Source organism: Dermacentor silvarum, chromosome 4 (assembly GCF_013339745.2).
Source record: "Dermacentor silvarum isolate Dsil-2018 chromosome 4, BIME_Dsil_1.4, whole genome shotgun sequence".
In the NCBI taxonomy this organism is placed as follows: domain Eukaryota; kingdom Metazoa; phylum Arthropoda; class Arachnida; order Ixodida; family Ixodidae; genus Dermacentor; species Dermacentor silvarum.
This window is the reverse complement of record NC_051157.2, coordinates 171,107,600-171,130,120: the sequence shown is the minus strand read 5'-3', so window position 1 is coordinate 171,130,120 and position 22,521 is coordinate 171,107,600. Positions and strand designations below refer to the sequence as shown.

The 22,521-nt window shown below is 47.5% G+C and overlaps 1 protein-coding gene and 1 long non-coding RNA gene across 6 annotated transcripts in view; one reads left to right on the top strand and one right to left on the bottom strand.

Annotated features, from left to right (window-relative positions):
- Positions 1-22,521, top strand: part of LOC119450772 (long-chain-fatty-acid--CoA ligase) — a 288,333-nt gene that overhangs the window by 225,614 nt on the left and 40,198 nt on the right. For 4 of the 5 annotated variants that reach the window (XM_049666211.1, XM_037714276.2, XM_049666210.1 and 1 more), the window contains 4 exons: positions 10,453-10,654; positions 14,101-14,204; positions 18,088-18,290; positions 21,868-22,036. The exons of the other annotated variant lie outside the window; for it this stretch is intronic. In XM_049666211.1, the coding sequence (XP_049522168.1) occupies positions 10,453-10,654; positions 14,101-14,204; positions 18,088-18,290; positions 21,868-22,036 (678 nt within the window). The remainder of the gene's footprint in view (positions 1-10,452; positions 10,655-14,100; positions 14,205-18,087; positions 18,291-21,867; positions 22,037-22,521) is intronic. 5 annotated transcript variants of the gene reach the window in all.
- Positions 1-22,521, bottom strand: part of LOC125944844 (uncharacterized) — a 216,943-nt gene that overhangs the window by 168,457 nt on the left and 25,965 nt on the right. The gene's annotated exons all lie outside the window — the stretch shown is intronic.

The window sequence follows — 22,521 nt, the reverse complement described above, 5'->3', positions numbered from 1 at the left end:
GCGGCTTTTGGCTACCTCGAAGCGGCGGCATTCTTTGACGATGGCGTCGACAGTAGAGCCATCGTTATAGACGAGCAAATTGATGGCATCGTCCGCAATGCCTTTTAGGATATGGCCAACCTTGTCAACCTCGGTCATGTGCTCGTCGACTTTCCGGCAAAGCGCGATCACTTCCTGTATGTCGGAGACATACGATTCGGCCGACGACTGTACACGAGTAGCAAGCTCTTTTCGCGCAGCCTGTTGGCCACCTGGCGGGAAGCCAAATAGGTCGCGAAGCCTCTCTTTGAAAATGTTCCAGCTGGAGAGCTCGATCTCATGGGTGCGAAACCAGACACTCGGTGTCCCGTCCAGATAAAAGATCACATTGGCAAGCATGATGGTAGGGTCCCAGTGGTGCCTTCGGCTAACACGCTCATACATGCTGAGGCAGTCGTCCATGTCAACGCCATTTGGGCCGAAGAATGTCCCAGGATAACGAAGACTAGGAACCGTAACGTACGTTGTGGTTGGCGCCGCAGGTGTAGGTGGCGCCAGTGGTGGTTCCATCTGAAGCAATGGCTGAGAAGACGACGGTGCGGCCACTCCCGAGCTCCGTGGCGAGGACGGGGAACGTTCCACCTCCACCACAATGTTACGCGAAGGACGAGTCAGTAAGACGAGCAACTATTTACAAGTTATATTTCCAACAGCGGTTGCAGCGCTGACCGGCTAGATTCACCGCGCGAGCCCAGCTCGCTCTTCCTCCTCTTTTCTTGAGTGATGGCGCCCGCGCGCCTCGTTCAAACAATCAAATACCACACGCGTGTAGCAAGATGTCGCAGGAAACTGCCGCGCTGCGGCGCCACCGCAGCTGAGAGGCCACCTTTCTCTGTGTTAAACCCGGAGAAATTGCAGATGCTGCCTGCGTGGGCTGAAAGTTTGGACGCGTACTTTATAATTGTGATTGATTTTTAGGCAAGATTCGAATTTTGACATTCTACAATTAAGGTGGCACGTTCGCCTGACGATGCCGTTCAGGTGTTGTGTGCCGGGGGGCCGATCCGGCTACAAAGGCACTAACGAAAAGGTATCGCTATTTTGCATGCCGAGTGTTCGTGAGCACTTAGAGAATTGCAAGCGAGCTATACCACGGCAAGAAACGGACGATTCCAGCTTTGAGTCCAAGCATGTGCGTGTGTGCGCGAAACACTTTGATCCATCATCCATCTCCGTACGGACGATTTCACGATAAACGGTGACGCGGTATCGTTGCCGAGGGACAAGCCGCGCCTCAGGCCTACTGTCATTCCTTGTGCTTTTCGACGGCGTGTGTGCGTGTGCGTGCGCGTTCGTGTGTGTGTGTGCGTGCGTGTGTGTGTGATTCTCAGTAGCCTGTTCTGTTTGCAAGATTTGTTTCATTTATATGTTGGAAATAAAATCGGTGCCTATTGGTACCTCGATGAGAACATAGGCACATATAAAATTTTTTTTTCTGGTTTAAAGAATAAAATATTTATGACCTGTAACGATGATTGCACTGGCTGTGTGTTGATATTTATAGACGGCAAATTATTCGCATAACCACTTAGTTTCAGTTCTTGCCTTTTGATATCGCATTCTGATAGCAGCAGCTATTGACAATTCTAACATTTGCTTAAGGTTGCTACCTCAGCGCTGCCTGGCTTACAAAAGGGCCATATCACAGAAGTAATTCTGCTTCCTTGAAACAAAGCAGGTTTCTAGCCGTGATAAAGGGGACGTTAGAAACTTAGTGCAACAGAAAAAAACAAGATGTCAGTTTTCTGTGTCAATACAACTTTCAGATCGCTTTTGAGCTCTACGCTACAGCAGTGCTGAGTGAATATGAAAAATAAATATTATTTCTCATAAGAATTTTCGCGAGTTACAACGGCTACATTTGCTTCAAAGAAAGCTCGCGATTCAAATACTATTATGCGTCGCAGTTCGCCAAGGAGGTATGGTACTGAGTGCAACGCAACGTCAATCCTCGTCACTCTGCTTCTGCGAGTTAATAATAATAATAATAATAATAATAATAATAATACTTTATTGATGACTTGAGTATTGTACAATGCAAGAATAGGGCCTGCCAAAGCCGCAGTGGGCTTGAACGGCACTGCCTGGCAGACAGCGACAGAACCATCAATAACACGTTGTTAGCTTGTAGACAACAGTGAAAAATAAAAAAACAAACAAGAAAAAACAAAAAAAACCGAAAATAGACACGACAGGCTTCTGATCACGCATTAATGTGTCTAAGAGCCTTTCTGAGACCACATTTCGCCTTCACGTCTTGTATGCTTTGCGGAAGTGAATTAAGCATTGCGGGGACGTAATAGTTACGGAGTCTTCGACCGTATCTCATCTTACAGCGGGGTGTAACATAAGGATTCTTTGGTCTCGGGCAACGAACAGGAACATTAGGAATCTTATACTGGCTTATCCAAAAATGCTTTAGGACTACAGTTTCTAGCAGCAAAGAACTGAAATCAGGTAAAGACAAAGTTTTGAACACATCAGATTTGGGGGAGACATAGTATGCAACATGCTTCAGAATACCAAGAAGGACGGAATTCACCCGGTTTACCAAATTTTGAGGGCCATGACCAGATGTAGATATCCCATACCAGATTACACTGTAGCATAAGGCATGTACTACAAGCTTTCGGACAGCCAATTGCATGTAAAATTTAATATTATACAAAACACAAGACACTGCGCGAAGTTTTTGACAAATATGTGCGAAATGAGAATTCCAGGATAAATCACTGTAAAAAAAACACCAAGGTATTTAATTGAACGAGCGTATTGCACAGGATCACACGAATAAGGATTGCAATGTGATGTGGGCAAATATAATGGGGACGATAGGGTAACTTGCTTCACAGGGTTGTGGAAACAGATTAGTTGAGTTTTGGACGCATTGATATCGACTACATTATTCCGAAACCAGTCCATAACTTTTGTTGTTGCCATTTGTAAAGAAGAGATGGCGTCAGTGTAACTTCGAGCGTATGAAACAAAGACAGTGTCATCAGCATACTGATATAAGTTGACGTTAACAACATTAGATAAATCGTTGAAATATAAGTTAAATAATAAAGAACTTAAAATTGAACCTGGGGGGACGCCAGTTTTAATTTCAGTCAGGTTGCTACGAAATTTTCCAATAGACACAAGTTGGTGCCTGTGCTTTTCAGACGTCGAGAAACAGTGCACAAGCAATCTGATTGTGTTCAAACGCAGAGTTTAGTGTATCGGAAAAACCTTCTAGCAGCAACTGCGTGCCCCGATTCGGCAAAAAGGCATACTGGCTAGGAGATAACACGCTGTGCTTGCTTAAAAAGCTGCTCATTGTCTTGAGCAGATGTTTTTCCAATATCTGTCGAACGCATGAAAGGATAGAAATAGGGCGGTAGTTTTCGATTTTGTTGCGTGCGCCAGTTATAAAAAGACGAATGACCAGCGCATTTTTCAGATTATCGGCAGTGATACCAGTGGTAATATTATTGTTTAAAATGAGTAGTTGCACATCTTTTAATGCTTCGAAAGTTCTGCGCAGCTCTAAAATAGAAATGCCATCAATTCCTGGGGACTTATTTGGTTTTAGACTGAGAAGGATTGCTTTTAGATCATGTTCTGAAAGCATGGGAAGAAAGGCGGATTCTGAAATACTAGTTTGCAATGTGCAGATATCTGCATGAGGTCTCGCTACACCAGACACTTTTGAAAAAAAAAATGAGTTAAAATCATTAGCGGTGGCAGGACCATTTGAAGAAAAACGAGACATCAGATCAACATGGCGTTTAGCGTTTACATCACCACCTCTAAGATTGTTAATTAGGGACCATGTTTTCCTGCTGTCACAACAAGCGTCCGTAAATTTTGCTCGTATGTTATTACGTTTTGCTAGACGTATCACAGCACTGACCTTATTTCGAAGCTCTTTGAATCGAAGCCGCAAAGCAGTACAATTAGGACTTCTCTTTGTTTGAACCCATAACAAGTGTTTTGCTTTTATAGGCGCGAGTATTTCTGTCAACATCCATTTTTGGTTCAAGTTACGTTGTTTGATTTTACAGACTCGTGTAGCTGCAAGCCGGAAATCGAAGAAGAGCGTTACAAAGTTGTCCTAGGCGTCACCTGGAGGAACTGGTCTTTAAAAAGTTATACCAGTCGTGATTCATTACGAATTTGTCGAAGGCCAAGGGGTCAACAATTGAGATTTGTTTGAATTCATTTGGAGCGACTAAGTCAGTAGTGTCATCTGTTAGAGAGCAGCAAACCATGTAATGATCAGCAAGTTTCGTTGCAATAACGGCAGATTTGACACTCAAGTTATGTGCACGTATATTTATATGATCTATGCAAGATGTGACAAGATGACCAGCAAGGATTTCTTCCCACGTAGGTTCACAGATCATGTTTAGCAAGGCCCATTTCGAAATGACGTCCAGATAATTACAAACTATAGTCGTTGAAGGGCGTTGAGTATCTATGTTGACATCCCCAATTAGGCATACATGGTCCATTGACGACATCGAGGACAAGGCGGCATCCAGCTCTTCCAGAAATATACGACCGTTGCAACACGGTGGGCGATAAACCGCAAGCAGAATTAGTGACAAGGAAGGTACGCAAAGACGCACTGCTACAATTTCAGCTTGGGAAAACGAGAAAGTTAGCTCAGTTATCGCCCAAGTGTCTCGGATGATAACTGCCACGCCTCCTCCCCTCTTAATTGGCCGTTAGAGATTAATAACCGCAGTGCTGAGTCAGTCGGGCATAATAATCCGTTTGGGCTTTCATAGGGTATAGACAACGAAGATCGCCTTTGAAAACTTTGTCGCACATTTGGAATAATACGCACGAAAACTAGCAATGCTTGCGATACATGAAAATGACAATACTTGCCTTCAAGCAAGCGTTTCATTCACGGCTACGATATGCCGATGTACCTGTTCCAAACTAATTCTGACGTCATAGAACATTTTGTTACGTGCGATTAGAATCTGTCGCAATCGCCTGAACGGCTCGAGTGTAATTCGAAATTCAGTAACAGCACGCGACCTTGAGCTCAGGTTGTCGTTTACTGGCAACCCCACGTCGCTAATGTCTTATTCTTTGTACAGCGCATAAAAGTCGCTTAGAAGTTGCTAAGCGAAGCCGGTTGGGCCAACTAACGACAGATTGCTCGGTAAGAAGAATTCTATGCGCGTCGTCTGCTGACACATGGAGCCGCCAGCTGACTTTGAGATTGTTTACTTTTTGAACGCACATTGATTTCGGTTAGAAAACACTCTCAGATTGGATACTCTAACTGCTACGACAAAATATAATGTAAATAAAATCGAAAAGAAGGTGGGCTTTCGGCCGCAACGCGACCACAGCAGAAAAAATACCGCCGCCGACTGCGGCGGCCGCTCGGCTAGATGACCTTTCTTTTACTATGGTGCCCCTAGCGGCAGACGCTCGCACTATATCAAACTGAGGCGGGAGCTTCGTGACCATAAAAATCTATTAGGGGACTATGGTATAAGCCATAATCCTGGGCATGACTCAGCTAAAATTAAAATTAAAAAAATTTAATTATGGGCTTTTTCGTGCCAAAACCACGATCGGATTATGAGGCACGCCGTAGTGGGGGACTCCGGAAATTTGGACCACCTGGGGTTCTTTAACGTGCACCTAAATCTAAGTACACGGGTGTTTTCGCATTTCGCGCAGCCAAAATGACAATGACTCAGCGAAAAAAGAATAATACTCAAAAACCACTGAAATGGGTTCGGACGTGGGCACTAAGTGAAGGAAAAACTAAAGGATTGTGGTAGAAGTCATTCGTCATGACCATGACTCAGCAGGAATGAGGATGACTCAGCAAAAAAAGATGAACACTGAAAAACGAATGGAATGGGTTCGGATGTGGTACTAAGTCAAGGAAAAGGTTTATTGTTGATGGTCAAAGTCCAGTCATAAGTATGACTAAGGCTTTCGCCCTTAGGTCCATTAGCTGGAGCTAAACAGACTCATGAGGACTCATGACATGAATGTCATGACATGCGTGTCCTGTACGTAATGAAAGAGCCGCCTACGTCTTGGTGCTCTCATGGTCGTTTTGTTAACTTGGTAGGCTCCCCGCACACTGCTTCGCATAACATAGATTCCCACAGGGCGTGGGATCTGCCGGCTTTTTTATTCTTGCACTGAATTTGACGCTTGTGACTATTGGCGTAACAGGCAGATTTGGGTCCTGTATTAGGCTTATAAAAAGTCGCAGTTCCACTCGAAAAACGAAACATCGATTGCGATAGCGAATGAGCAGAGAGCCATAGGAAGTAAGGATAATACTTTTATCGACCGTCTCAACTTGTAAACTTTCGCTTGCTCACTAAATTAACAAGCATGGCGTCAGCGCGCAGAACAAACATGAGCACAACACACTGGATGACCGCGGACACTCGCTGTCAAAACGCTAGCCTGAGGAAACGCGGCAGCAGCAGCGAGCGAAGTGGCCTTCGTTTTGTCAATCGCTTCAACAGAAACTGAGCGGCGAGAACACACTGCACTCACAAAGATACGAGCCACTGACGCACCTAGACTCTGCCCCCAATGCAAATCGCACGCAGCCGCGCGACCGCACGCAGCCGCCACGTATTCATTTGCAGCCAGAGTTGAATTCCACTCTCCCTATCCCTCCCCTCCCCCCAATGCCACGCAACGTTGGGTGCCTCGCGCGTGAGGGATGAAGGCGTGTTCCGTTTCTCGCGGGCGAGGTTGAGCCGCGATCGTCCGCACCCCTCGCACGTTTTCCCTCGCACATACAGCGTAGGGCGAGAGGCTACAGTGTTATCGCCCTTGGACTTTATTGACCCTTTTCGCGGTGCTCCCTTGGGCGCTGCCATGTTTGATCACGTGGTGACGCGTCCATTGCTTGTCTCAGCTGCCTCCGTTGCCTCCGCGTTTACAATGCAAGCCCGTGACGCCGGTGCGGCGCAGCAAACCTCCGTTTCGACGCATATCGTAGACAGTGGATTTGTGCACGACACGAAGCTTTGACCACAGCCACTGAGGAAATGTGAGTGCTTTGAAAACTCATTACGCCATGTCCAAACGGCGCGAGCCGCGTATACGGTGCTTGTACTATAAGCTGGGCTAGAAATGTATTCCAAGCTGTACAAACTTTCCGCTTATGAATGAAATCAGGATCAGTGTGCTCTTCGTTCTTTATTTGGCAAACATTTTGAAGCAGCGGCTTGTCATGCTTCTGACTCAGTGAACTTCCTCCATCGGTTCCTCGGTGCGGCCACTATCTGACTGTTTATTTTCAGCCTAATCCCTTGCGGGTGTGCTCTGCTGTCGATAGATTTGGTCGTGCTGCGCACAAAGCTTGGAAAGTAAATGTTCTGTACTTAGCGGTAGCTTGTAGCAAAGACGTATTATCGCTAGTCCCTCGCTGGACCGTCACGAAACATTCAGCTTCACACATTCGTGTCTTCTCAGTGTAGTCGCCGCCACTCATGCTTCGTAACCTTGGTTCAAGTGTGCGCCCATTCACTTATAATTGATACGTTGGCTATAAGGTGGACCCGCCGCGGTGGCTCAGTCAGCCAAGGAATTGCGCTGCTGAGCACAACATCGCGGGGTCGAATCCCGGCCGCGGCGGCCGCATTTCTATGGAGGTGAAATGCAAAAACGCCCGTGTGCTTGCGTTGTAGTGCACGTTAAGGAACCCCAGGTGGTCAAAATTAATCCTCGGAACCCTCCACTACGGCGTACCTCATAATCACAACTGGTTTCGGCACGTAAAACCCTAGAAAGGCGAAGGCGATAGGGTGGGCGTAAGTTTGCGTGCGAGTAGGCGTGTATGTGTGTAGATAACGGTCGAGAAGCTTACTATGCCAGTAAGTGGCGCTACTTTCTTTTGTATTGAGCCGTATACTACCTCTTAAGTGCCGGCGTACTGGAGTTGAAGTCCTTTCTCTGGAGGTTAACTATACAGCGCTGGCGGATGAATAATCTTTTTTGATCCTTGAGGAACGCCATGCATCGCGAAGGGTGGCAACGCAGGCTGTCCTTTAGCAGCAGCGACATATGTGAATAACTATTAGGGGCGAAGCACCTTGGGGTCGAGGCTTGTCCGTCGGTCCACGTTGTCCGTGCTCAGGACCAACGTTCCCCACGCCGTAGCCATAGCAACCAGGAGGGAGGAGGAGGGCGGCGCGCCGCATGCGCAAGCGGTCTCTTCCTCGCCAGCTCCTAGCTCACTTCCCGACCCCCGCTTGTCCTCTCTCCGCGGCGCGCTCCCTCAATGCCCGACGCAAAAGACGTCGAACGAGATCCCATACTAACAAAAGCAGACGCCCTTTGCTTTACGGAAACGTGGAAGTCGTGACCGCACATCAATGTATTCTTCCTAGTCGTCTGCACAGAAGCAGAGCGTTCGGCGGGTGGTGTAGGGATGTACGTGAAATTGCCAGAGATCGCGATGGAACTCGACCTACCAAATACGAGTCAATCTCACAACGGCGAACACGCTGCAATAAAGCTATCCGACGGAACCGTCGTCATGGCAGTGTACTTGGCCCCGAATCTCTCCCGAGGCAACGTAGAAAAGTACATCCATCTAGCGATGCGCGAATACGAAACGAAGTACAAGAACAACCCCTTCGTACTTGTCGGAGACTTCACCGTAGACATCATGGACAGCGACTGGCTTGTGCAGTATATGACGTCTCGGTACGCTCTACGATGCATTTCGTATGGCTGGAAACAACCATCAACCACCAGGGGAACGTGCATAGACCTTGTCGTTGCCAACTTCAGGATACATCCGATCGAAGAACCATTGGCTCTACATTTCACGGACCACAAACAGTGATAATGAAGCCAAGACGGAATCCAGAACTCAACACGACATACGAGTTATGACAAATAAAACATTGTATATACTGTACGAACGCATTGCCACTCATTTACATGCGCGAATGGGCCATGTCACGGGTGATTGACGGTAAGAACAATATCCAGTGCTTCGCCCGCTCGTCGTGATTCACTTCCTTGAGATGCGTGGAATTTTTTATGTTTTTTTTGCAGCGAACTACCGCACATGTATTCCCTTTATCGTTACACATTTTGTAGCATGAATTAGGAACAGCGCATTAGTGAACACCTAGTTTGTATTTCCGACAGCTGATCACACAGTAGCAAGGGAGAAGCAGTAATAATTTCGTATTCGTTCGCATTCGCTGAGGCAACGTATGGCGCGTCACCAAAAGCGCCATCTTGTTCCTGTAGAGCAAACTCCTCCGCGAAAAGTGTCAATACGGAACCCCACGGCGACTGCAGAAAAGCGCCTGCAATGTCTATAGAAGTGCTATCGGAATAAAATTATGTTATACGAACTCACGTCCTGGAATATATGTGAAGCCAAATTTCGCGACGCGGTTTTTCAAATGATATAAATTTCTCCATTCCATTCGTGCGTCTTTGGCGTTAAGGAGACTGACTCACGTCCATGCGCTCACGAGTACCCTTGCCACGTGATGTGACACACGGGCGGTCATCTCAAACAGATATTTGACGTTGGCATAATAAATGGATTCGTGCTACTGTGACCTTTATGGTTTGAACTTTGGTTTCTTATTGGGCATCTGTGCTGGAGAAACCGTCGGACGCGTGGTTCAAGTTCGTTTTTTTTATTAAGTGTGAGCGTTTCGGAAATACAGCAGCAGAAACCAGCAAGCACTGACGTGAAAGTCTTGCAGCGTTCGCAAAGAATGCTTTACTTTCAGATAATGTACCAACAACTTCCTTATTTAAAGCATTTAGGAGATCTTTAAAATGCTCTTTATAAGACATTGTTGAAATAATTTTCAAGATGAAAACCATAAACGTGTTCCGGAAAGGTGATGCTATCTACCTTAATTGCCAGCTGTTTTTAAAGAAAAAGCATGCGCTTCACTTCAGTTTACATTCAGTATAGCCCCTACAATGATAATTCAGAACTGCAACGACCAACATGAGCTGGTATTGGGAACAATGAACTAATGAAAGAGAATAGTTGCGCAATGCCAAGAAAACACTCGCACAAAACAGCACTAGACAAATTTGAGTGCATAGCAATGTACCCGTCAGAATATGCATCTAATGCAAACTCAAGGACTTGGAGACTTTTCATTACCTTTTGCCCATATTGAAACAGAAGTAAACGCAATTTCAAAGGCTGATTTGCACTTAGGAAGAGCATCGAGTGTTTCTTTACTTCGGTTACGTTACATGAACTGGTAACAAAGATTTGCAGCACAACAAAATAGTTGGAGCGCACAAACACACGCGCTGAAAAAAGTTATTTCAGGCCCTTAGCGGCCTTCTCCTACCCAATATATTTCTGGGGACGGTAATATGTTTAGGCGTTATAGCTGCTAAAAGATGGTACTATTTTCGGTGCAGGCGGACGACTCTGTCACACTGACCAAGAAAGAGTTGCTTTCACAAGTACGGCGGTACGCAGCTGGCTTCCAGCGGCACGGAATCCGGCCTGGCGCTCGTGTCTGCGTCCACGTCAGCAACAACATCGACAGCATTGTCGCCATGTGGGGCTGCGTCGTGGCCGGAGCATCAATTGTCCTCGCCAAGCCTTCGCTCACTGAAAGTACGTCGTAGTTCCTCTTACTCTATTAGGCGAAGCCTTGGCATTCACTTCTAGAAGAATTTTTTCCATCTTTACATGAGCAGACGCGAACATATCAGCGCTTGTTCGGAGTACGTCGTTCGATAATTTTAAGTTCGTAGACATAACGGCTTCTTCATTACGATGTTCATTTCACACATACGAAAGTAATTAAAATAAAAACGTTATTTTCTATGAGGCAAATGAGAAAATACAGGATAATTATACTTGCATCATATTGGGACGCAGCCTTCTTGACGTTCATTGCACGTATTACTACACTTCGCCCCCGAGTACTATAATTTCTAGTGAAAATAAATATTCTAGTTTTGACTGTTGCCGGACGTGCACCTCCTCATCGCGTCGGAAATGCTTGCACCCGACTGCTATTTTGAGTTGTCTGAATATACGAAATCACTGAAGCCGAGACCAGATAAATTAGTTTGATGCGGCAGACATAGATTTCACATGCAGAAATGCCCTATATGTGGAAAGCATTTAAGGTGCTGGGCTATGTCATGTTCTCAACAATAGACCTGAAGTCAGATGTTCTCGTCATGTACTGCTGATTGCTTGACGAAGGTGAATTTTTAGAAGTTCTAAACAAGACGTACGTTTCGGTGTTGTTGCTGGGGTATGCCCCAATGTTCAATATTTGCTTCAGTGACATCCCACAGTAAAGTAAGCAATAATTTCCCTGCTGACAGTTTGGATCAGTGTTTTCGTTTGTCACTTTACGGTGTGCCTGGCCATGTCGCCGTAGGTCATGCCGCGTACTCTACAGAAACGATGCTGCTTTCAAAGTTTCTAGTTCACTCGTAAAACTTCCTGTTCAGGCACACTCGAATCAATGTTCTGCGCTGTCGTAGCACGATGAACTTCTGCTGGATAATGCACTTGATTCCCCAGAAAAAGAAAGTATCAGCCCTTCCACTGGGGTAGAGATGGAAGACCAACGAAGCTGTACTGTGGTGGAAATTGTGTATTTTCAATTATGACTGTTAAGGGGTGGTGTAATTGGTCATTCGAACTATTAAAGAATGACAAATATATATGATCTGGTGGTTATCATTTATTTAGTAACCACAGTGGCCATCACTTTATGGTCGCTATGGGTGTACGGCAGCGATGCGTTTATTTTGGAATACCATCGTTTCTCTCTCGCACCCGCTTGCCCTCGCGCCTGCGAGGGAGAAACGATGGTATTCTTAAATAAACGCATCACTGTTTTGATGGTCCAAATATAATCTCACTATCAGGGAGGGAGCAGTGTACCTGACTGGAACAGTACTTTTTTTTATTTGGGGTGTTGCGGAGCGCAGCGTAGCAACACCTTAACGACCGCCGCTTCGCGTCGGAGCCCGGAAGTGCGGCTTCCGCCGCGGCACCGGGGCACAAACACGAGCAGTATCCGCTTGTTTACATCACCACAGTTCACCGAAATCAAAAGCCGTCATGCCACACCATCACTACTGCAAGGATTGCCTCCACTAGAACAAACGCTACAATAATAAAGCGCGGCCGGCGTGGGCCAGGCACCGCCAGGTATTAAACGCGCCCTAAACAACGATTCGCTCTCCTGCGCACGTAGGAGCTGCGCTCGGCAAGGTCGCTGCGCCCGGTCGCAACACTCCATTTGCTAGTAGATACAGCGTTTGACCGCTGGCGCCATGCTGCGCCGCTCGCGCGTACCGCGTTTCTAGGTGGTTTCCGTTCGCCGAGAGCGCTCAAACGCAATCATATGACTCGCACGAATGCAACCCTTCGAAGTGTACCTGTATGGCTGAGTGGTTACGGCGCTCGCTTCGGGATCATGCGTACGCGGTTTCGAAACCCGCCCTCGCTAGAATTTTTTTTCTTAATATCACGCTTCCCAACCCCTTTTGTTTCCTCTCTGTTTGCCATTGCTGTCGCTTGAACCCCGGCGGCAGCCGTGGTGCCGGGCGCCGACGCGAAGCGCCGGTCGTTGGGGTGTTGCGGAGTGCAGCGTAGCAACACCCCAAATAAAAAAATACTGCTCCAGTCAGGTACACGGCTCCCTCCCTGATAGTGAGATTATATTTGGATCATCAAAACAGTGATGCGTTTATAATACCACCGATCCCAACAGCAGGCTAGTCACCATCAGCCCAGCGTTTTCTCCGTCAACGCCTCTTCAATTCCAACGGCGGCGGCTCGAAACATGGTACGCGCAGCGTGGCGCCAGTGGTCGAGCGCTGTATCTACTAGCAATTTGAAATACGCCGCCCGGTCCCAGAGATAAGAGAACCACGCTCAGTAACTAGCAGCCGACGCGCGGCCACGCAGACCAGTGCCTCAAAAGCAAAAAAAGCGATTATGTTCCCACGCACCTACGAGCTCCACGATTGCCATGACAACACGTGTTAAGCGGAAGTCACGTGACCCGCAGTGCCACGCCCTCGCTGTACCTGCTAGGAACTGTAAAGTCGCGGGGCTGAAAGAATCCGTGGCACAGGCGCCAGAGGCCGGCAGGGCTGCGCGCATGTGCCGTAGTGGGAGGGCGGCACACACACGCACAGTCATGTTAGCAGCCGCCTATCTCTCCCCCGCCATCAGGCCGGCGGGCCGCGCCCTGCTCGCCTACCTTCCATTTATCAGCGGCCCTGTCAATAGACGTACGTGGAGGAGCCGCAGGGTCGAGGGAAAGCGCGCGCGTCTGCAGCCGAGGCGCGCAGCCTGCCTAGCCTCGCTAGCCTCCGAGCAGTGCTCAACTGTAGTCGGGCGCAGCTTCCAGCAGACTTGCCGCGCTAGCCTCGCAGCCGCGCCCAACTCTACTCAGGTGGGGACGCGGCATTAGAGAAGGTCGATCGGCGAAATAGAAGTGAGATAACGGGGGCTGAGCCGGCCGGGAGGTAGGAGGGGCCGTGCGCACAAAAAGACGGCGACGCTCGGGCGAATGCTGATGATGACAGTTTCTTTCTACACGTGGACTCAGCCCATAACAGCTTCGCTGTAAAAACAGATCAGACGTTGCTGCTATAACATGACGCAGGACGATAATGGGGCCGACATCTTTGCACTGACGCTGCTTCGTTCTACTGTGTTGCCGCAACGTGCTTCAACCGATTAGTCATTTAATAACCCACAGTATTATTTAAGTCTTGCCGCATATTAAATGAATTCTGCAGCTTTGCAAAATTTTCTGTTGTCTTTAGGGTTTTCATTTGAATCAACTAATGTAAAACGCACCTTCAGTTCCTTTTGAATGAACTGCAAGCTGACCAACATTGTTTATTGCATTGTTATCATAGTGAAGTTTATTCACTATACTTACATTTTCTTTATGTGATTATGTGAACCTTTATGTGAACCTTGTATTACATCTTGGCTTACGGAGATGGTTGTTCGCACACTAGGTCACCTACGCCTGGTAGGCTTAAAGATTAAATACCATGCCGGCATTTCAGAGGAGCTGCTGTATCAAATCACCGACAGCGACAGCACCCACCTTCTCGTTGACCCAGACCTCTCCGAAAAGGCGCGAAGCGCAGTGTCCGCTTTGGAACTTAAGGTAAGGAGCGCCGAAAAAGTGTATACGCCAATAATTAGGCGCTAAATGCCTATTTATGCACCATGATCCAATTTAAAACACCGCGAGTAGCTCTCGTGAAAATATTTATTAAAGCTCTTTAAGCCAAAAGTTCCGCGATTTTGTAGGGAACTTTCGTCCTTTAACATTTATACCACTATGTATGCGATTTCACATCACTGTTGCAGCGCAGCTGTCGTAGGGTACGGCCACGCTAGCGGCAAAAAACGCGAAGTTGCCGCGCGTCAGAGCTTTGCCGCTTCGCCGCGTGGCAGCGCTATAAGATGTCCCGCGCTCTCCGAACGCGCGAGCAACACCGCGAGCGTTCGTTGTTTCATGCGAGAGACGACGATCGTCGATTGAAAACCCGGCGCGGACCGGCGGCGGTCCGGTTGTGATGGCTCGATGACGTCACCCTCGTTGCTCTTGATTGGTTCTTCATCTTGCCGCACGCGGCATTTGCCGCAGAAATGGGTCTAGAACCAATTTCGCGCGGCACGCCGCAAAACCCCCGATTCCTGCCGCTTTTGCCGCGCGCATTTGACGCGCGTTTTTGCCGCGTGTTTTTGCTGCTAGCGAGGCCGTACCCGTAGACTTGAATGCTGGAAAGGAAGAAAATATGCTTGATGCGAATTCTAGCAAAGGCCGTATTTCTCCTCAAGCTCTTCGTAGCCTCCGCCAGGCACCACACTCTAAAGAAAGCATGATCTCCCTGACATGGATCCCGGCCCACGCGGGCACTGTCCACCCATACCTCCCCAACCTCAACGAGGTCACCCACTCCATTGCGCGAAGACTAGTCAACCGCGCCGGAGACACTGGAGACGAGTTGGACACCAGGGACAGTCGGACTACTTACAACGATCTCGTTAAGGCATTTTACCTTAGTCGCCGATCCTTCCCCCACCTCACCCCAAGTTCAGCCGGGCGCAGGCTACCACCCTGCGTCTGCTACAAACAAACACGTACCCTTCACCCGCCCGCCTCCACCTCATATTCCCTGAAGTTTACAATACCCCCAACTGCTGGTGCTGTGGCACTCACCCGGCTACGCTTCCGCATATGCTGTGGGAGTGGCCAGCACAGTACACACAAATTAACACCACGACCCTCTCGTCGAGGTTGCGTGAGGCTCTGCGGAGCTCCGCCCTCGAATATTTCGGCAAGCCCCTTGAATCAATCGTAGTAATGCGGAGGTTTTTCAGGCCGTATATAGCTTGTATACGCATTACCCCAATCAATTGTTTGGCTGGAAAATGCCTCTGTGATAGGGCGAAAGTCGGCCTCGCAAGAGCACATCACGAAAGTACAAACGAAACACGTACGTGTTTTTCAGAAAAAGAGAACAATTTGTAACATGCACATTTCAGCCAAACAAGCTGACAGTCGCCTAAGCTTTCATCGGTTGGCTTCAAACACAATCGTCATTTAAACATTAATAGCCAGGAGATGTGGGTGTTTTGTCTAATGCCGTGGTCTGCAAAATTTAGCCACCTGTTGTAAATGCACATTATGCACTATAACAGAGAATAGGGCAGGATTGATTGCGTTTACATTGTAGTAGCACAGCGAATGGACACCGACAACGAGAGGCAACACAGGCGTGGTGTTTCAAGTGACGCTTTAATGATAAGAGAGAGAATGAACTTTAATGAAAAGGATGGCTTAGTGGCCAAAGCAGCACTGAGGGTTAATGGCTGGTATCGTAACATAAACACAGGTATATAAAAGAAACGACACGTTCATAACCTTCCGGCCAAGCCGGCCTCACGCGCAAGCTCCCATAAAGAGTTGATGTTCGCCGTGCATTGGCCTGAGGGGGTGGCATGGTCCATGTCTCCAGTGAGGTAAAGCCGCGTCCCTCGTGTTTCTGGCTTAGTATCGCGAGACCTGGATAGTCCCAACATAGGTGTCTGATCGTCGGACGAGCAGCGTGTCGCACGTACTGCACCTCACTGGCGCCCGCATCACGTTCGGCTTTGTCTCCACCTCCGACTCGTTGTCCAGGCGTTGCCTCTGATGAGCTCGCGCATTCCTTGCAGCGGCGTACGAGCGCCACTTAGCCAGGAGGTCTTCGGTGAGTGCTGCGCCCGTCCTGGCCTTATGCACCAGTACTTGCGCACCTCGAAGAAACCCCTTAGAAAGGGTTGGCATTGTGTGGTACCTTCGCATGCAGCTCCCGTTTTGCGTGTAGTTTGAGTCACTCGCACTCCTCCGGGTCCAGGCACACAGCAGTGAGAGGGACTTGGCCCAGGGGAGATGAGCGGGAAAATAACAGCTCGCTCGCTGCACTGTGGGCCGCACTGTTGCCGATGCTGCTCGAGTGCCCCGGCACCCAATCCACTCGCACACCTGTGCCGTAATCCCAACGAAGGGATGCGCATGTGACCTTGATATAGTGTGGAAAGGCACATAAAAGAGACTATTTGCACTGTATTTACAAGAGCAGCGCAGCCAGAGACCAAGATGGAACCCAGCTCGTGCCAAGCCTAGATGCTCGTCTTCGTCTTCATTTGCGCCATGTCTGCATGCCTGCATGCCTGTTTTTTTCAAATAATTCGTTAATGTGTCGAGTGCATTCTGCATTGCCTTAGTTGCTAATTCTGTTGTCTTGAGAGGGCCGCCAGGTTCTGTCCATAATGTGACGTCGTCTGCATATATGGTGAATCGGATGCCTTGAACCTGTTGCTGACATACAGTGAGTTCTCGCGTGACTAGATTAAACAACGTAGGCGATAAAATTGTACCGTGAGGAACGGCTACATTGTTCGTGAATGTCCTCGGATCTGATTTGCCACTACGGATCTTGAACGTTCGATGCTCCAGGAAGGATTTTACATTTCTCACAGTTCGTAATTCATGGCACGCTTCTTCGAGCGCCGAAGATTACGGATTCGTGCGTCACTGTAAATGTCTTCCGTACGCCCGCAACTACCAGGGGGCTGGGAACTTTCTGCTTACCCCGCCTCTTCCTGGTACAACGGTGGAGCGAAAATACACTGTGCTGAGTAGAAAGGCCTGATCTGAATCCAGTCTGAGTAGGGCCAAAGTATGGTAATTTTTATTTTCCTGGAGATGGTAGGTGAGCCGCATGGGGGCAAAGCCTGCGAGAAGCATGCAAAGTGTTGAGGTCTACGAAATAGGGCGCCAATAGCGGACATCGTTTGCGGGCTTGCCTAGTTTTGGAATAGGGCTCACCACGGAGTGCTTCCACTCGGCGGGAATTTTCGCCTGTTAACCAAACTTTGTTCCACTCTTCATGCAAGTTTTTTTTTGGAGGGGGGGGGGGGTGCGGGGTTCGCTGAGCCTCCGCAACAGCTGCCATGCAATACCACCCTTGCCTGGTGCACTCTTGGCACGGAATTGCGAGCCATGAGCACTTCTTGCTTAGTAAAATGCCATTCGATATCTGCGTCCGTAATGCCAACCATGCGTTTGCATATTTTACAATCAGGTGGTAAGTCTGGCTGATGAAAGAAAGTATGCGCCGCGAACTCGGATGGTGAAGAGCCAGTAGCCAGCATTACATTGCTGGCGGTATTGCAGTTCTTTCTCTTTGCAGCCATGTCCTTGAAAGTGCACCGCAGCTTCCGCATCCACGTCCGTTCGTCAAACGGGACGCAGTGGTCGCACCATCGTTATCGGTCAGGTTCCGAAACATCACCAATGATATTATTATCTGTCATTATTATCTGTCAGATTATCTGTCATTATTATCTGTCATTCCCCGGTCCAAGCTATACCATAATAGCACTCTTTTGAGCTTGTTTTATTCGATATTTCCCATGTAGCTTGAAAGAAAAGTTTGAGAACACGGGGAAAATGATTTGCCATGACAATGAAGTACTTCGTCGTTCAAAACCAGGGTTGCTTGGCCACTGGTGCAGCGAAAGGCTTCGTGTCGACACTGACGTTTCTGGACATCGACGAGACCGAGTTCCAGGAGACTACGGTGGAAGACCCACGAGAATGCGTCCTCTGCATCCTGTACACGTCAGGCACCACGGGTCTGCCGAAGGGTGTCGAGCTGACGCACTACGCGTTACTGGCAAGCCTTGGAATGTCGAGGTATTTATCTCGAATCGGCTCTACTGTGATTGGTGGTCTCGATCCTGCGCTTTATTTCTATGAAAATAATTCTTGTGGGACCGGTGGCGCTGCGCGACAGATAAAACCTATTCTATTGCATTCTTCGTTCTGATATGCCGGTTCTTAAAAAAAGTGTACCGTATTCGATGTGAAGTTAGGGATAGTGAAACATGGCCAATCTATCTCGCGCAAGGCCCCATTGAATGGCTCCATACATTTGCCTCAATTTTTTAGACTTGCCTAGATTTTTATTGCGACGAGCTTACAAACTTTGCGATATCCTGCAATCGTTAAGAAACAAAACTACTCCAGAAATTAGCATCACTCACTCTCTACGTATGCGATAACATACGTGAATTTATCTGATTTTGTGACGGCTTTATAGGTCTCGAAATGTCAAGGTTTGTAGTTTTTTTCTTACATTGGTTAGTTATTTGACGTATAGCTCCCGTTTTGTAAGAAGGTGTTTATCATTGCGCTTATATTTGGCAAATTAAATTTTGAGCGAAGCTATACAGCTGCTGTGGTTGATTCTTTGGTGAAATCATGTAGGGCTTTACGTTTAGTCCACTTCAGGTGCAGCGCGTCTAAATTATTATAGCGTGCTTTCTCGGTATCTGGAATTGCTCCATCAAACAGTTTCTGATAATTACAGCGAAAGCGAGTGTTTACGCTCAATTAAGTACTTCACACACTACCATCAGTCTCTCAAATAAGTTTTGTAGGTGTCCACCCTCACACGCTGTAATAGTTTACACTTCTTTCATAAAAGTATTTTATGACTTGCAAATGAATTTCTACAAGTGCAATTCCCGCAAAACCACACATTTTTAATGCAGAACATTGTACGGGGTGATCATTTTTAAATTCCACGGAAAATTTTGATATCGCCTGTCGAGATAATAGAATTCTAGTACTTGAGCTCAAATATGTTGAGAAGCGGACATTAATTGCTCGTGAAATGGAAACACATATTCAACTATTTACCGCTAATTCATTACTTGCCTTCCTAATTAATTATTTTACGGCAGCTATTGTAATATATGACTTCTAGCCGGTGAGTTTCAAATGGATTTCCAGAATGACAGTAGTTCGGAGACATGCGTGATGAAAGTCGCCCTAAAAATACACGAAAGTAACAGGAACGCCTTTGTATTTTGTCCCACACTTTGGCAAATAATATCTCGAAACTGGTTTCATGCTTGAACTTCATTTCTAGTGGGTACGGGTTGCAAGTTCACCAGCTACAATTCGTAAATTGCAATAATTGCCGTAAAGTGAATTTTTTTCATACCGTGAATGTGTGTTTAGATCTCTTGCGCTATTAATGTCCGCCTATTCAAATAATTCAGCTCAATTGCAAGTATTATGCAAGGTGCCACAAGCAAATTTTAAAAAGTTCCGTAAAACTTCAAAATTTTCACCCCGTAAGGACACTCTTAGCAAAGTCATGAGAAGTCACCTTTATTTTCTTTCGGTTTGCCATAAAACTTATTTTCTGATTATACATCCGGTAAAATCAGGATACAATTTTAAACTACGCCTGGTTATGCCTGTGATATCCAAAAATTAGAAGGATATATGCAGGCCCAAGTTAATCACTGATTTTAAGATAAATCTCAAGACCTTTTGTTTTGTGAGGGGTGTGAAGTCATCAGCTAAATTAGGAGTTTGAAGGGATAAGCAAACTGATGAGCTTGAAAATCAACTCCACTCAGCCAATCTATATTATCTATGCAGTAAAAGTTCATTCGTTGAGTCAAGTTACCCTGCAATATTTAGGCGTCCCGGGGATCTCCGGGCCCGAAGGCCATATCACCCGCTACGAAATTCTATGCTACGTCCGCTTCATGCGCTGGTGCCGCAGCTATCGCGCAAATGGTGGGCGCCTGGCGCGGAGGCGCGCTCTCATTCGTGCAAAGTTTGGATACCGGACACCGTTCGCTACTATCCGCAGTTGCTCCTGCTCTCGCACTGCAAATATTCTTCGCCCAAGGAAGGTGAGCATCATGCGCCAGAACAGCCTGGGATAGGCAGCCCTACCCTAATCTAATGGAAAGAGGGAAACAAGAACGTTTAGCTCGCAAGCACGCCAATAAAGAGCCACTATATAATGCTTCGCAGCACGATAATTCTCTTCAAGGGAGTTTTGGCCGTACGTTTTGTGATAATAAATATATATTTGGTATCCGAACACTTCTGTGTAAACTTGTTACCGCGAGCCAAATCTGTGGCCTGAGGTACGCATATTGTGATCGTACGATTGCGTGTACAAATATTGTGAACAGAGATTCGTATGGATTACGAAACTTCATTTTGTTTTTCCTACAGCCACTCACCTGCATATCTCCGTTCTCTGGGCATCCCTGCCGTTTCTCCTGTTTTGTAGTGTATGAGTGCACGCGCTGTCGTACTATAGGCACCCTGCGCTAAAGCTTTGCATGAGTAAAGTCCCTATATAAGAAAAGTACCGCCATCCTTTGATAAACGCCGCTTCTCTCTCTCCTGTACCTCCGATTGGATGATGATAGCGCGCGCTTTTCACTTCTTTATATTTTGTTTTTTTTTCCGCCTCAGAGCCATGTTGAAAGTCCTCTGCGCAGCCGCAGTCGCCGGCGGCGGCGGCGGCGCGCGCCCGGCCTGAAAGCTTCAACGTAGACTTTCTAGGTGCGCCACCATCGACTTGGCTTTCGCAAGCAAAAAGTAAAGAAAAAAAACAAGCGCTTTTGGAGAGGAGGCTGCGGAGGAAAGAGTAGATGGCGGTACTTTTCTTATATAGGGACTTTATTGCAGAGTAGACTGCAGCGCCAGAACACACAGCCTAACGAGTGGTGGAAGCAAAGCTGGAGGGACGCCGCATACATTCGCCGTGAAACTATCGATCGCTTATCACGGGGCAAGAGTGTCCGACTAGTGAAAACGTCGAAAGTGCGCATGCGCAGGGCGTAACACTCAGACTAGCAAGGAAAGTGACCGCTATCGTTTGGAATGGGGTAACATTTTCATCACATTCATAGCGGCCATTGTCGGCGGCGCTGGGGTGACGAATGGATAAAGTCCCTATATAAAAAAAAGTACCGCTATCCTTTGATCAGCACCGTTTCCCTCTCTCCTGTATCTCCGATTGGACGATGATAGCGCGTGCTTTCACTTCTTTATATATATATTTTTTTCGCCTCAGAGCCATGCTGAAAGTCACTCTGCGCAGCCGCAGTCGCTGGCGGCGGCGGCCCGCACCCGGCCTGAAAGCTTCAACGTGGACTTTCTAGGGGCGCCACTGTCGACTTGCTTTCGCAAGCCAAAGGTTAAAAAAAAAACAAGCGCTTTAGGAGAGGAGACAGCGGAGGAAAAAGTAGGTGGCGGTACTTTTTCTATATAAGGGCTTTACAAATGGAAACGTCGTAGTGCCCTCTGAATAGTGCAGGGTGCCCACATCAAGTTGAGGCACCCGGTCGCTTCACATTTGGCTACGGTATATTTTTAAAATCTGAGCAGAAATGTTTTGACCCCGCGCATTTTTAACACAGCAAAGGCTCTCATGCTTCATGCATTTCAGGTGGACTTTCCCACACGATGACTCGGACGTGGTACTTTTGCCAACACCGATCACACACGGCTCCGGTTTGATGTGCATAACGTTTAGCGTCCTATTGGGCACGAAGACTGTCGTGATGCCTCCCAACGCCAGCTTAGAAAACGTAATACGTTCGGCGAGCAAGCAAAAGGTGGGTGATTCCGCTGTTCCCTGTGTGCATGCAAAATATGCGTCTCAGAAAAATTTTCCCACACCCTATCTCGTGATGGCTGTTGACGTCTATGCAAATAGCAATCCACACGCGAGGTATTAAACTCCGTATGTGTGTATGTGTTATTGTTCGTCTTTGTCTCGTGAAGCGCGCTGCCTTTGAATCGATGAAGAAATGCATAGGAACCAACTAGATTGACACTGCCGAAAAGTGTCATGCATGATCCGTGTACTGAGCCGGGTTCTTCTCTCGCACTTCCGGCGACGATGATGATAATTTATGTGCATACCCTTGGAAATTAAGCGGTGACAAATTCGACACTCTACGCCATCTATCGGCCTGCCTCAGAAGTCTCACTCTCTTTACGTGGCTTCCTTGACGTGGCCTCCAAATTATTTAGCACCATATACATGGGCCTTACGTACAGCAGGCGAGAGTCCACTGTGGGTCAGGCGGCCAGGAGA